The 16443-nt window shown below is 43.8% G+C and overlaps 1 protein-coding gene across 3 annotated transcripts; it reads right to left on the bottom strand.

The window, feature by feature from the left end:
- Positions 1–3693: 3693 nt before the first annotated feature.
- Positions 3694–15451, bottom strand: LOC110532284 (histocompatibility (minor) 13). Of its 3 annotated transcripts, XM_021616031.3 has the most exons (14): positions 13725–14342; positions 12716–12751; positions 11827–11925; positions 11453–11535; positions 11253–11341; positions 11051–11136; positions 10437–10562; positions 10082–10139; positions 9711–9794; positions 9023–9059; positions 8822–8924; positions 8617–8702; positions 5688–5856; positions 3694–5075 (listed from the first exon to the last, which is right to left on the bottom strand). In XM_021616031.3, exons 1-13 carry the CDS (start codon positions 13950–13952, stop codon positions 5715–5717), a joined length of 1257 nt encoding a protein of 418 aa, XP_021471706.1. In that variant the 5' UTR covers positions 13953–14342; the 3' UTR covers positions 3694–5075; positions 5688–5714. The 3 variants fall into 3 exon arrangements, with proteins under 3 accessions (XP_021471706.1, XP_021471708.1, XP_021471709.1); XM_021616033.3 differs by lacking the exon at positions 5688–5856 and having other exon boundaries at positions 13725–14371; XM_021616034.3 differs by lacking the exons at positions 5688–5856; positions 12716–12751 and having other exon boundaries at positions 13725–15451.
- Between the last annotated feature and the right edge of the window lie 992 nt (positions 15452–16443).

Genomic DNA, 16443 nt, shown 5'->3' with positions numbered 1-16443 from the left:
TTCCCTGACACTCAAAAGTATTTGTTACATTTTGAATGCTTAGCAGGACAGGAAAATGGTCCAACTCACACACTTATCAAGAGAACATCCCTGGTCTTCCCTACTGCCTCTGATCTGGTGGACTCACTAAACACATGCCTCACTTGTAAATTATGTCTGAGTGTTGGAGTGTGCCCCTGGCTGTCCAAAAATCGTGCCGTCTGGATTGCTTAATATAAGGAATTTGAAACGATTTATACTTTTAGTTTTGATACTTAATTAACTATATTTAAAATAAAATACTTTTAGACTTTTGCTCAAGTAGTATTATACTAGATGACTTTCATTTGTACTTGAGAAATGTTCTATTAAGGTATCTTTAATATGACTCAAGTATCACAATTGGATACTTTTTCCACCACTGATTGTTGCTAAGGACCTACCACAAGACCACAGCTAGCTAGTGTTACATGTCTCTCTAGCTAAGTGTGTATGTGTATTTGTAAGTTTTTGTTATTTTGTCCCCTGGCCCCAACGTTCAGGCCTGTTGGCTCTTCTTTACCTCTCTGTAGTGGCTTCAGTCTCACCGTAGCACCACCGGCCCAAGGGGCATGGTTTGCCTGTTGTCATGACACTGTGAACTGGTGCAAAGTGAATGCTGGGAACTGAGTTGCATCCCGGGACTAAGCAAACACAGCAGGGCAGAGAACCATGAACACCAGAGGAAGTCTCCCCCCCAGACCAGTCAGATATTAACTGAAGGAAGGCTAATCTAACTGGCTATATAACATGGTCTAAAAGAAGTCAACCTGGTCGAAGGGCCAAAACCATTTTCTTTTCATGGGCAAGTGTGATAAAACATTTGAACTCATCTTCTATCAATGAGAGTCTACTGTATGTCTTCAGTATCCAGTATCCTGCCTGAGGTGGGAGAAAGAGGCTGTGTTATAAAGTGTTTATTATGTGCTCGACGATGATAATAGATCCACATTTCCTATCTACAGGTAATATGCTAATTCCAATTGTCTTGTCTGTCCACAGAGGTCATTGTGATTCCTAAAGAACTTCCCCCTCACTGACACCAAGGTGATGAATGTCAGATATAGTTGTCATGTTTTAGTAGCAAACGGCTGGACGTGTGAGATAGGAGACAATAGGTCTTTTCCTCAGACTCTTCATCTCTCTCTCTGTCAGTATCACCTGGCTGCCAGACTGTCTCCACTCAAGTAGCCAGGGGGGGGGGGGGGGGGGGGGGGGGGAACCCCCTGATAAATCAAAATCAAAAAAATATTTATCTAAAAAAAAGTGTTTTATCACCAAATTAGTACACTAGGCCTTTATTACTCCTATATGAGCGAAGAAATACACTTTCAGCAGAGCATCCCCCCAATCAATGACATCAACACCCATGGCATAGGCAGAACTAGCAGCAGTGTCACCACATACACAACAACTTCATATTCGTTTTCTGCCCATCTTACCCACAAGGTTATTCCTAACGTCGACATTCCTAATGTCGCTGTCTGTTAACAGTACAGACTGTAAAGGGTCTCCAGGATAGGGGTGTAACACATTGAAACAGAGGGATGAATCCAGGGTCTTGCTGAGACATTTCCTCCTCTACTTCCTCCCCTGTTTTCTGTCTCTCCCAAACCTCTCTCCTCAGTGTTCCCCAACTATCTCTCCCAAACCTCTCTCCTCGGTGTTCCCCAACTATCTCTCCCAAACCTCTCTCCTCAGTGTTCCCCAACTATCTCTCCCAAACCTCTCTCCTCAGTGTTCCCCAACTATCTCTCCCAAACCTCTCTCCTCAGTGTTCCCCAACTATCTCTCCTCAGTGTTCCCCAACTATCTCTCCCAAACCTCTCTCCTCAGTGTTCCCCAACTATCTCTCCCAAACCTCTCTCCTCAGTGTTCCCCAACTATCTCTCCCAAACCTCTCTCCTCAGTGTTCCCCAACTATCTCTCCCAAACCTCTCTCCTCGGTGTTCCCCAACTATCTCTCCCAAACCTCTCTCCTCGGTGTTCCCCAACTATCTCTCCCAAACCTCTCTCCTCAGTGTTCCCCAACTATCTCTCCCAAAACTCTCTCCTCAGTGTTCCCCAACTATCTCTCCCAAACCTCTCTCCTCAGTGTTCCCCAACTATCTCTCCTCAGTGTTCCCCAACTATCTCTCCCAAACCTCTCTCCTCAGTGTTCCCCAACTATCTCTCCCAAACCTCTCTCCTCAGTGTTCCCCAACTATCTCTCCTCAGTGTTCCCCAACTATCTCTCCCAAACCTCTCTCCTCAGTGTTCCCCAACTATCTCTCCCAAACCTCTCTCCTCAGTGTTCCCCAACTATCTCTCCTCAGTGTTCCCCAACTATCTCTCCCAAACCTCTCTCCTCAGTGTTCCCCAACTATCTCTCCCAAACCTCTCTCCTCGGTGTTCCCCAACTATCTCTCCCAAACCTCTCTCCTCGGTGTTCCCCAACTATCTCTCCCAAACCTCTCTCCTCAGTGTTCCCCAACTATCTCTCCCAAACCTCTCTCCTCGGTGTTCCCCAACTATCTCTCCCAAACCTCTCCTCAGTGTTCCCCAACTATCTCTCCAAAACCTCTCTCCTCAGTGTTCCCCAACTATCTCTTCCAAACCTCTCTCCTCAGTGTTCCTGAACTATCTCTTCAAAACCAGTCTCCTCAGTGTTCACCAACAATGCTCGTTGAAATCAGTGTTCAGTGGAAGTGAACTACTCCACCCCCTTGTGGCATCTTTGCAATCTACACTCAATCACACGATCCCTTGAGACCACTTATCCTCTAACACTGTAGGAGGGACATCTTGGTCATTCCTTTACACCCCCTCACTATCCACATCGCCAGATACCTGTCAGCTTGTTTGTCTATCTGCATATCTCTTGATCAGTCTGCCAGTCTGTCTGCTTTCACCTGAACTATGGATGGCCATGAGAGGAGTTTGAACAGGTTCTGCAGCAGTTTTACCACCCAAGCAGCACTGTCCTGTGCTAACAGAAAACAAATATATGTATAGGTCACGTTCAAGTTTAGTGGAGCACAATGTCTGAAATCTAGACTGTCACCTTGATCAAATGTGGTTTGTTTAACGTCATTCTTATGTTGATGGTCTGTTCCAGTCCTTCTCAGACTAACAGGTTTGGCGGACAGACTGCAGATAGTTCCTCTCGGCTCAGAACGACAGTTGAGAGGCTTGTTCCCCTGCTAATCAGCCAGTCACCCTTCACCGGTCTCTCAGCAGCTGTCTACTGTGGACGGAACAGAGACTCAAAGACACAGCTTCAGGTGCTGGAGTTCCATGAGAAACACCGGAACCTGTATGACGTATCATCCTAGTCTCCTTCCTCTTTCCATCAGATGTGTACTACACTCTGCCTCTCCTGCAGATGAGAATGCAGTAAACTGGTTTGTTTCACTGACAGCTTACATATTGGGTTCTGATTATAGTATTGATTATCAATATTATTTATAATCACCAGTTAATTAACCACAATAAGCCAGGTGTGGGTGTGTCGACATCAGTACAACTAGGGTAAGGAAAAAGACCCACACATTGGTTATGGTTCTCTACGGTGATATACGCCCACATTGGTTATGGTTCTCTACGGTGATATACGCCCACATTGGTTATGGTTCTCTACGGTGATATACGCCCACATTGGTTATGGTTCTCTACGGTGATATACGCCCACATTGGTTATGGTTCTCTACGGTGATATACGCCCACATTTATTGCAAACAAAATAGATATCGGTTCTTGAACATAGAATCATAAACTTTGACTTGCACAAGTACAATAGGAGAAAAAAAGAAGAGAAAAAAGTACATTTCTTAAAATGATAGGGTTACTGAACTTCACCAGGCAGGATGTGGACATGATCTTTACCAAAACTGCTCCATCTTAAAGCCCTAAAATGAAAAAGCTTCTCCCTTGTCTTTCTGAACCTGAAACACACTGCGCCAAACTGCAAAAGGCCAGAAAGAAAATACATTATTAAAGCAAAGCACTTACAACCTAAAGCAAGAGGAGGAATTATTTGGTCCTTTGGTCTCCTCTCTGAGGAGACATGGTTCTTTTGACACTGTCTCCACCTGCAGGTACATTTCAGTCACTGCATGGGACCTCTAACTACAATACTAAACATAGTTTCCATATAACAGACTTCTCTGATTTGACATGACAGAGTATGACTCACGTAAATAGTAGTGTCATAGCAAATGTGCATAAAAATATCAAAATGTGATCGATTTCCCAAGTTCAGTTACTTCTTAATGCTATGATCTGAACTCTTGAGCTATTATTACCACTATACTGACTAACATGTCAGGTACCATGTACTTACACACATGACTAAATTGGCACAATTATACATTGAGACTAGTACAGTAGTACATAGTTAGATGTCTTTGTTGAAGCCAAAGACTTCCAGACCAGAGAAGCCAGGTGCCATTCATATAGATACCAACGGTCGAGTTCCATGGGGTTAACGTCCATGTGAAGCGTGTATGGCACAATGGTAAACTCATCTCCCGCGTCCCTAACACCATCCTATTATACTTCACATTCTCTATGACAAAGGCATTTGTATATCAAAACCAAGAATGGACTTGGTACAGAGATCAAACTAGACAATCATTGCAAATAAATCAGGCTGGGAGAGTAAAATGTTTCTGAAAATTAAAATAAAAAACATGTTCAGCTTCCTGTGATATTGCAGAACCCCCCCCTTCCCCTCCCCTAAACAACAACACTTATTCCGTTTTAAAATTCTGGCCTTTCAAATAAAATAACAACAAAAAATATAGAAGAAACAGACACCGGATAAGCTGTTGTACAATTTGTGTAACAAACCACTTTTGAACTTCAAAATATCCCAATGTCAAAACAGTTACTTAATAAACCAGCCGTTTCCCTGTACAGCACGGCACTTGGGAAACGTGTAGAGAGGTGGGCTGATGTGAAATGTGGTGGCAGCCAGTGATGGACGAGCTTCTGGAAACTGTCGTCATTTATCTTTTTTCTCAGCCTCTGTGATCTCTTCTTTCGCTGCAGCGTCTTCCGGAGAGACTTCCTCGTACCTGTCAGAGTGGTGGAAAAGAATAGAAAGAAAATGTTTTCAATTAAAGGAGACAAATGATGACTAACAACTTGGAGATTTCACAATCCACTGCACACAACTGTATGATTACTGAAAATAAACATGAACGTGTTTTATGTTGATACCAAATAAATACACCAATGGGAGTGAGGAATCCAAAGCAGGCCTGGGACTCCAACAAACACAACAAAAAGATGTGGGAGAGCTGCATGCCTGGAGAATGACTGGACATGACTAGTGGGGCATCTGAATCATACTCAGCCAAAGTAACTTATGAGCAATGCTTCAGGGAAAAAAAAAAAAGGTTGGGTTTGGGCCAGATAGGCCCAGGTTCACTAAACTGAGTTGAACCATTCCCTGGACCGAGGTCACTTCTCAGGAAAAGCCTGATATTGACATTTCGTTCAAAGGAGAGAGAGAGATTGCATCTGCCAGTGCCAGAGGCCCGTCCACAGAGCTCTGGTGTTGAGGGTCAGAGTAGGAGAGAGAAACAGAGGGAAGGACACTGAACGCCAGGCAAGCCAGGGTTGATGACAGAGTCATGTCAGGGCAGGGTGATGTCAGGGCAGGGTGGGGGAGACATGGGGCGTACCTGCCCGGGTGAGAGGTGATCTGGTCACTACATAGGTGGGTTGTTGCGTCGCCGGCGTGGCGAGGAGGAGCTCTGCATTGAGTTAGCCAGGCTGGCGGGAGAGCCTGACACGGTGGGGTAGTGTGTGAGCCGGGGTGTGTGTGGCAACACCTCCTCTGAGGACTCATAGCTGAGCAGGAAGAAGAGGAAGAGTAGTAGGATGGCCAGTGAGTTGTACAGCAGAGAAACACAGTAGAGAGAAAAGACTAGTATGCCAAAGTGAATTCACAGCTCTACAAAGGTGCTGAAAATGAAGAGATGAAGTGCTTTGCAAGACTGAACACAGAAGTGAATAAAGAATGAGTGTCTAGTCAGAAACGCCAGCAGTGTGACAGATGGGAACCAGTCAAAGTACAATGACCAGGAGGAAGGTTAGCAGTTAGCACCAAGCTGTGGCACAGCCAGCTGACACCCAGGTCTCTAACCCTATCTCCACATACTTTGTGCCACCCCAAGGTCATGGCATTGTTTTTACCATGGCGAATAACAAGCGAGGCGGAGGTGACATTTCTGGCAGGAGAGGTTTGGGGAATGTTTCCTCTCCCTCCCCTACCCAGGCCAGCCGCTGCCCCAGCTGGGTGTCTAACCTCTGCTGTCATTATGGCTAGTAGCAGTCAGAGCCTCCACAGCCCAAGTCACCGTGCTGGGATTACAGTCTAGGGAGACCAAGGCCTGATCCTGACCCAGTAGTGTATGCATGGAAGAGTAGGTGCATGATAGAGCCATTCACACATAATACTCCAAGCAGCACTAGGTGGAAGAATGATTTATATATCATTGTACTCATGTCAATAATCGTTGAGTCTGGAGGAGGGGAGAGCAATAGGTGGCAAAGGTTTATATGATGAGTGAAGATATACTTTTTTTTAAATAAAAGTAAAATGAAGTTTTCATGCTGAATAATCTTGGAGGCACAAATGTCAAGATTAAGAGAAAGGCAACCAACTACTTAAAAAAATATATATATATATATTTTTTTTAAAGACACCAATAGCAATAATTGGTAGGGTTGAGCGGTATCCAGATTGTCATACAGTCCTCTCACCCTGGGATTTACATTGGGCGTCTATTACCAGAACGCTAACAAAATTAGAACACGTAATATCGAATTTCCATGGAGGTTGCTAGCTAAATGTGCTAACAAGCCCAAACAAAAATTAAATGCAAAGACAGGGAATCCTGATCATAAAGTTATACATATATAGGTAGGAGCTACAGAATGTAATTTTGGTGAGTTACGACATTTACAAGCGTTTTGACAAATGTTTGTCTCAAGGAAGAACAGTACTGGCTCTCTATCCACATTAGAGGTCGACCGATTAATCGGAATGGCTGTTTAATTAGGGCCGATTTCAAGTTTTCATAATCAGAAAATCTGTATTTTTGGACACCGATTTGGCAGAATTTTTTTTTTTTTTTACACCTTTATTTAAATCTTTATTTAACTTGGCAAGTCAGTTAAGAACAACATTCTTATTTTCAATGACGGCCTAGGAACGGTGGGTTACCTGCATCGTTCAGGGGCAGAACGACAGATTTACACCTTGTCAGCTTGGGGGATTCAATCTTGCAACCTTACAGTTAACTAGTCCAACGCTCTAACCACCTGATTACATTGCACTCCACGAGGAGACTGCCTGTTACGCGAATGCAGTAAGCCAAGGTAAGTTGCTAGCTAGCATTAAACTTATCTTATAAAAACAATCAATCATACGTTCACACGTTGCTGATGATATTACTAGTTTATCTAGCATGTCCTGCGTTGCATATAATCGTTGTGGTGCTTATCGTTGCTCCAATGTGTACCTAACCATAAACATCAATGACTTTCTTAAAATCACTACACAGAAGTACATTTTTAAACCTGCATATTTAGCTAAAAGAAATTCAGGTTAGCAGGCAATATTAACCAGGTGAAATTGTGTCACTTCTCTTGCGTTCATTGCAGAGTAAAAACAAAGCCATGAGATCGAAGGAATTGTCCGTAGAGCTCGGAGACAGGATTGTGTTGAGGCACAGATCTGGGGACGGGTACCAAAACATTTCTGCAGCATTGGTGGTCCCGAAGAACACCGTGGCCATCTTTTAAACTCTTCCTAGAGCTGGCCGCCCGGCCAAACTGAGCAACCGAGGGAGAAGGGCCTTGGTCAGGGAGGTAGTCTCTTTGACAGAGCTCCAGATTTCCTCTGTGTAGATGGGAGAACCTTCCAGAAAGACAACCATCTCTGCAGCACGCCATCCTTGAAACCTGCTCCAGAGCTCTCAGGACCTGACTGGGGCAAAGGTTCACCTTCCAACAGGACAATGACCTAAAAGCACACAGCCAAGACAACACAGGCGTAGCTTTGGGACAAGTCTCTGAATGTCCTTAAGTGGCCCAGCCAGAGCCCGGATTTGAACCTGATCGAACAACTGGAGAGACCTGAAAATATCTGTGCAGCAATGCTCCCCATCCAACCTGACAGAGCTTGAGGGGATCTGCAGAGACGAATGCAAGAAACTCCCCAAATACAGGTGTGCCAAGCTTGTAGCGTCATACCCAAGAAGACTTTAGTCTGTAATCGCTGCTAAAGGAGCTTCAACAAAGTACTGAGTAAAGGTTCTGGATACTTATTTTTATTTTAATACTTTTTTGCATTATGGGGTATTGTGTGTAGATTTGTTGAGGAAATAAATCAATTCTAGAATAAGGCTGTAAAGTAACAAAATGTGGAAAAGTTAAGTGGTCTGAATACTTTCCCGAATGCACTGTAGGTATATGGTATACCACCCAAGCCTACTATCTGGTGCTGCATGGTGGAACAGGAGAAATGTTCAATACTCCTGGTGATGAGCTCAAAACTGACTAAGAAATGCCATGCTGGAAACAGGGAAGGTATTATATTATTACCTGAACATCTCGGTCAGTTCTCCTTTCAACAGAGCTACAACCACCGGGAATCCAATACAGGCTGGGACCAGGTACAGCAAGGCAGGCTGGGAAGGAAGAGAGAGTGAGACAAGTCACCCAGTCAGTAGCAGCCAAATCTCAACATAAAGGTAACGCTTTCAACTGCATGTCACGAGTGTGAACTGGGAGTCTGTGCCTCGCTCACCTGGGCATGTTTAAAGGTGTGCATGACCCAGATGGTCATACCCAGGCCAAAGATGTAGGCCAGGAAGCTGGTGTAGAAGTAGGTCCTGGTGTTCTTCTTCAGACTGGAGGGGGCAGGGTACAGAGAGAACATTAAACAGCTGGAAACAACGAGACTGGGCAGGGAGAGCGAGGATCTGGAAGGAGAAGAGTTAGTGCTCACCTGACATCAAAGCGGAGGAGTAGAGCAATGAAGATACCTGGGAAAATAAATGCAATATTCACATTAACAGAGGGGCCAGTGCTCTTAAGGTGTCAGCATGCTTCAGTTCAGCTAGGCGAAATGGAGTGTGCTCGCATACTCCCTTAAAAGACCTTAACTTGAAAAATTAAAAAAAAAGCAGCAATAGTACTGTTTGTCCATTTTGAAATGTTATAGCCAGTATACATTTCCTCAAAATAGTCTAATTTCAAATCAAATTTCATTCAAATGTGTAGACCTTACCGTGAAATGCTTACTTACAAGCCCTTCACCAACAATGCAGTTCAAGAAAAAGACTTAAGAAAATGTATACAGGGCGTGTACCAAGTCAATATGCGGGAGTACAGGTTAGTCGAGGTAGTTTGTCTAATCTAAGAGATTTCTTGAGGTGTCATTAATTTCAGAAATGTCGGTGCAACAACCGAAAAAAAAAAAAAACTTACCGAAGACGATAACGTCACAAAATGTCATAATATATGTATGAAATAACTGTTTCGGATGGGAAGCACGCGGACGCCTTTCGAAGAAAAATACGCTTCAGCGCGAAGTGTTAGATGTAATGCCGGAGTATTGCTCTCAAGTGGATGTCACAAGCCAATAACTACATAAAATTAGAAGCTACTGCTGAGTGAGGGGAAGGTTGACTTGCCTGGAATGACAATATCTCCAAGACCCAGCATGGCAAATTGATTGGCACCTAGACCCTTCTCAAACAGGTCCTGGGGAAACACCACTGAGATTGAGAGAAGAGGGAGAAAGAGGAAGAAATAACTATGTCACCATATGTCAGATGTGATCTAATTACAGAGACCAAAAGCAGAGCACACACACGATGACAGTAGTTGCTCCACAGTGACTGGGGTGATAGATGCAGCTTTTCAGACAGCCATATACTTAACTGTCTGTGAGACTAACAAAATGATTTAATGGGTGCTATGTAAATGTAAGGTTACACATGAAATACTGTCTATAAATATTGATTGCATTGATATTTTACAATTTAAAGGTCCCTTGACTCACACTTAATGGGTGCCTCGAACGACTTGGCCACGGTAACCATGACATTGGTGCCAAACACCTACAGGGAGAACGGTTGTTTATTCAAGTGAGTCAATTCGCCAAGCTTAACATTTTGGCATGGCCTAAGGGGTATACTTCAAAGCAGGATCAATGAGTTAGCCAGCTAACTTGCCTAAATATATGAATTTTTCTAAATAAGCTTGAAATGTGCACGGTCTAATTGACTCACCATCAAAAACAAACTGCATTGAGCTTTCTTATTTTTGGTTATTTATCCAAGTTGATCCCACTGTGTAGTATACCCCTCTGGTGTGTAGCCTAGTAGTGCAGTGTTGGGGTTATTTGGCAGACTTACCCAGAAGACATCATAGACAAACAGCCCCCCCAGCAGGATGCAACCAGTACTGACATTGTTTAGGTGCAGAAGCTCCACCCCATTCAGGGCGAACGCCAGGCCAAAGAGGTTGTTGGCAATCCAGTGCTGGGAAGAACCAAAGAACACTTTATCAAACAAAAACATCCACAACACCCAAACAGAAGACAGAGATGAACCCAACCATAGAGAGCATTGAAAGAAACACTGTGGAAATGTTCTGCAGCCAATTACAGCTCTGTTAGTACACCTGACCATTTGGTGTCTTCAACGTTTTATCGAGGACAAACTAACATTGGGTTTTCACCAAACACGTCGCTCCAACGCTTCAAATTTGCATAAAGTAGAGCTCAACTTTTTCTAGCGCTCCTGTTGCAGCGTTCTCGCCGCTCATCTTCCCACAATCCCCTGCACATTTCCCTGCGTGCCCTCGTTGAAAACTAATGGGGCCGGAACTTCTCACGACAAATTAATTGTTGGTGAAAACCCAGTGCAACACAGTCATCCTCTACACCCCAAACTAAATCGCCATGCCATAAACATTTTTTTTTTTAAATTACACTATTTTAACACGCTGTAGTTTAACTTCAACTGACCTTCTTGAGGATGTACCAGACCCCAACCACAGTGCTGATGACCAGGCAGATCATGTCCTTGGTGTCAAACTCATAGTTGACAATTTCTGTGGGAGGGAGCGTCATCATTGACAAACATCCAGCTATTCATAAAACATACGTGCTTTTACAGGGTATTTACCATATCACTGTCCCTAGCTCTTTCATTCCATTTCATCCTTACCTTCTTTGGTCTCTCCTGAGCCCTGAGTGAAGAGCAGCTGGTACTGCTTGATGGGAATGTTAGCAGGGAAGATCCTGTTCATGAAGGGACTAATCGAGAGAGGCAGAAATTATGTTGAGACAGGCTATATAATCCAAGTCATCTAACGTGAAAGGAGATCTTAATTAATAAAGTGATATGAAATAAATCAAGCCTCTCACCTCATTGTATGAGACAGTGCCAAAATCCCCAGGACAAAGAAATACATTGACAGCAGCAAGTTGATGTACTCTTGTGAGAAAATCTGATTGAAACGAGGTAAATTCATTTAGTATTACGAATTCCACCCTTCTCCACAGTATAACACCACTAGCCTCCCTCGCTCTTGATCAGGGAGCTGAAAAAAGTGAATCAATAAGGACAGCATGCATGATGTGAGCATGGGGTGCAAGCAATGAGCAACACAGATACAGTAAAGCAGAGGTACAGCGATATGTGGGAGGTTGGAGGGGAAAGCAGTAGCTTATTCAAATGTAATAATGCACGAAACGATTCAGGACAAAGCATAGGAAGTGTTGCGAGTGATGATGCTCACTTTGAAGAAGAGGTAGAGGCCGAAGAGGGTGCAGCTGGCGATTATGGGGAACCGTGCAGCATCTCTGCCTGTGATGGTCTCTGGCATGTCTGAGGAGTTCTGGGAAGAGACAGAAACAAGGGTTGAGTGGACAAGAATGCATATAACACACACACACACACACACACACTTCCTAAGTACCTTCAAAAACACACAAAAGCATGAACATTCTCAAAGCACATGGCCAAAGTTCCTCTTCAGAGAGAAAGCACTAGACCATATCAATCTGTCTCTTACTAAATCACAGTCATAACCTTTAGTGCCTCATCTCATCACAGACTAATTCTAGTTCTTCACAAAATAAGTAGTTAGGTCACATGTTCGTGTCCCACTAGACATAAACCTATCTGAATGAAATTAGCTAATCTGCACAGGGAATATAATTAAAATGGGTCATTGTGGTGCGATGAGTAGCAAGTAACAAGACAGGACTGCAACGAACGAGCGATTCATTCTAAAGACCACATCTCCAGTTGATACTAGATAGAGGCCTTTAACATATCACCTTCAGTGTCAGTTTCTTCTATAGCACCGTCCTTGAACCCTTCCAAAGTTCACCCAACCTGTTCAGTGTGATTCTGGTCAAGGGGACTTGGCCTGTACACGACAATCCTCATTGATTGGGCACAAAGCAGGACTATGCTGAGGCCCAAACCTTGACACTTGGTGCCTAATAACCAAAATGATTTTACACACAAATGGGAGACATACACACATAGCGACACACTGTCATGAAGCATCTTGAAGATTGCCACGAACAATGAGGTGTCAGTATGAGAGGAAAAATATGTTTAAATAAAAATACTGTCGACTGACAGTGCGTGTTCTGAGTATCAGTTCTAATACTCACTCTGTACTCATAATCGCAACCATTTTCTCCAGCAACCTAAGGATGAAATAAGTGTTCAGAAAGTCATAAGCTGGGTATGCAGTAAACATATAGTAGGTCATCTATAGTAAGCACCAGGGAAGAGTCGAGCTGAGGCAGCAACCAACCACACAGGAAGGACTGCAGCAGGGTACCAGTTAGTTCACAACCACCAGAAAAGTTACTTAATTTCACACCACTCAAAAAGCCTGTTATCAGTCATGTCAACAGACAACCAAGTCATGCGTCATCATCCCTTTCCCTCCACCACTGACTAAAAGACCAATAGTGATGGCTGTTTGACACGTGTAGTTGTGAAAATGATACTGATTTGCATATTCCTACTATACATTGAGCAAGTGTCAGAAGGGCTTCAGAGAAAAGAATAGGCTAGGGCGTGGCTAGAAATTAACTGAGAAGCAATGGAAATGGGTTTACCTAAACGTATCCACTCATGTCAAAACAAATAAAAATCGCCTAAACCCTTGCACGTCTCTCCATCACCTACTAAAGACTTGGCAGTGACAACCTGGCTGAAATGAATGAACATCATGCCAGCTAGCTAGATGGCAGGATTAAAAATAACATTGACCATTCAACAAAAACAAAACAATCTAACCAGTAAATTAAGCAAGCAAACGCTCAGGCAAATTGGGTGAACATATGGTTCATGGCAGCCCGAGTCAAGGCCTGCCAGTCATTCATTACTGATGTTAGCTAGCTAGCCATGCCTAGCTAACTGGCTAGCTACATCAGACTTGTCTGGATATAGAACAGAAAGACTGACTGTGTAATGTGAGTGACATCTGGCTAGTGCTGCATGAGACTTGTGTGCGAGACACTTGACAGCTGAATGAGGATCGTTGCATCCTTTGTTTATGGCCCAACAACAGGATCCAACAGTTTAGCGCTTCCCACTGTTAGCTGCGTAAACTACCTAGCTACGGTTAGTTAGCTAGCTACTTGTACATTGCTATAATGTTAACGTTACCTTGCTTTTGCCACAGTTGACTGATCGCAGTGCACCGAAGAAGATGGGCAACAGAGCCATAAAAACAAGGCTGCCATATGCCAGTGCCGTTCCCTCCGGTGTCGCCACAAACTTGGCCACAGTCGCGTTGACAGCGTCCGTACCATTTGAGTCGGTAGAATTCAGGCCATCCAGAATGAGAGGTGAAGTTTCGCTGGGTAAGACCGATCCTTGATCAACATCCGCCATGTTTGCAAGTTGTCCAACCCAAAGGAGACGTGTATGCTGTTTTCGATCTATGAAGACTGGTCGTTTCTCATTTAAGAACGTTCTCTTTAGCTAAGGCCACGTTCCCTATCTCTTTGCCAATTGAAACACCTCTTCCTTGTTCTTGTTCTTCGGTGGGGTTTATCGGCGGTTGGCATCCAACGTTATGGTGCATTACCGCCGCTTACTGTAGTGGAGTGTGGGCCAGAGACAGAGAGAAACTAAATCCTACCGGGCAGCACCGTTGTTCTTAAAAAATATATATTTTTGAGACTATATCTAATGACGTTCTACTCAATATACTCTTTAAACTAATTTCCTGTATCCTCATCTCCCTCATACTAAATCTCGGCCTCTCTCTCCCTCTGATACTGTGTGCTTGTTTAGCCAGTACATCAACTGCCTCGTTCCCCTCCACCCCCACATGGGCTGGGACCCAAGTAAATCTTATCTGTATACCCATCTGTCTAATATTTCCATGGGTTTGTAGCACCTCATCAAGCGGATCTTGTCTGCTAGTTGATCTAAATGACTGGAGACTCATTAACACTGCACATGAATCAGAGCAATTAACCACTCTGGCTGGCTTGACTTCCTCCACCCACTGCAAGGCCCAACAGTATGACCATCAGCTCCGCCGTATATATAGCCAGATGATCTGTAATATGTTTTCTGACTTCCACCCCACATTCCTGAACTACAAATACTGACCCAGTACGTCCTGTCCTTTGATCTTTTGAACCATCTGTGTAAATGGCCACAAAATCCTGATACACAGTATCCAGACATCTCTTAAACAAATCAGATGGATCAACACCCTCCCTATCTTTCTTTGGTCTCTCCAACACTTCTAGATCAACTACTGGAGTTGGCAATAGCCATGATGGATTCACAGGAATAACTACTGTTGGACTAAACTCCCTTCTATACAATCCCATTTCCTTCGCCTGGATATTACCCACCCACCCAAAGCTTGTGTTCTGTCTTCGCTCATGTTCCCAGCATGCCTGTAAAATCCCTTTTGCAGGATGAGAAACCCCATGTCCCTGTAGGTTGATCCAACAATGAATTGCCAGCTGCTGTCTCCTAATCTGCAACGACATATCCCCCATCTCCACCTGTAGTGCAGAGACTGGGGACGTCCGAAATGCCTCACTACATATTCTGAGTCCTTGCCCCTGTATGACACCTAGCCTTTCCAATGATGTCCGGGTTGCTGAACCATAAGCTATACTGCCATAGTCTACTCCTGCCCCATCAGACAGCGCATCACATTTTGCACCTTCTTACACTTTCCCACCACTCTCTCAATGTGTTCTGTCCAGGTCAGTCTAGTGTCAAAGTATACCCCAAGGAACCTGAAGGCCCCCACCCTCTCCAAGTTTCTCACATATAACCTCAAGCATACCTCATCTCCCACCTTCCTCCTGGTAAAGAACACTGTCTTGAGTTCTCTACAGGGAACCTGAATCCCCACATTAATGCTTGTAGCTCTGCCTCATCAATTGCTTCCTGTATTGCACATTTCTTCCCCTCTTCCATAAGGCCCCATCATCTGCAAATAACGACCTCCCAATGTCCGACTGTACCTGAGAGTAAACATCATTGATCATGACTGAGAACAACAGAGGACTAGTCATGCTCCCCCTGTGGTGTACCGTTCTCTTCCTTGTTGGTTCACTTGCTGTCAATATATTGTTTCAAACCAGTACTTAACACCACCTAGTGGTACGGATGGTTGTTTTGAAGCAAATACTTTTTTTATATGCAGTTGAAGTCGGAAGTTTACATACACTTAAGTTGGAGTCATTAAAACTCGTTCTTCAACCACTCCACAAATGTCTTTATAACAAACTATAGTTTTGTCGAGTCGGTTAGGACATCAACTTTGTGCACGACACAAGTAATTTTTCCAACAATTGTTTACAGACAGATGATTTCACTTATAATTCACTGTATCACAATTCCAGTGGGTCAGAAGTTTACATACACTAAGTTGACTGTGCCTTTAAACAGCTTGGAAAATTCCAGAAATTATGTCATGGCTTTAGAAGCTTCTGATAGGCTAATTGACATCATTTGAGTTAATTTGAGGTGTACCTGTGGCTGTATTTCAAGGCCTACCTTCAAACTCAGTGCCTCTTTGCTTGACATCATGGGGAAATTTTAGACATCCACAAGTCTGGTTCATCCTTGGGAGAAATTTCCAAACGCCGGAAGGTACCACGTTCATCTGTACAAACAATAGTACGCAAGTATAAACCCCATGGGACCACACAGCCGTCATACCGCTCAGGAAGGAGATGCATTCTGTCTTCTAGAGATGAACATATTTTGGTGCGAAAAATGCAAATCAATCCCAGAACAACAGCAAAGGACCTTGTGAAGATGCTGGAGGAAATAGGTACAAAAGTATCTATATCCACATTAAAACGAGTCCTAAATCGACATAACCTGAAAGGCCGCTCAGCAA

The sequence above is a fragment of the Oncorhynchus mykiss genome, chromosome 9 (genome assembly GCF_057628025.1).
Source record: "Oncorhynchus mykiss isolate SJ-2025 chromosome 9, ASM5762802v1, whole genome shotgun sequence".
Lineage (NCBI taxonomy): Eukaryota > Metazoa > Chordata > Actinopteri > Salmoniformes > Salmonidae > Oncorhynchus > Oncorhynchus mykiss.
The sequence above is the reverse complement of the archived record's forward strand: the minus strand, read 5'-3'. Positions and strand labels throughout refer to the sequence as shown.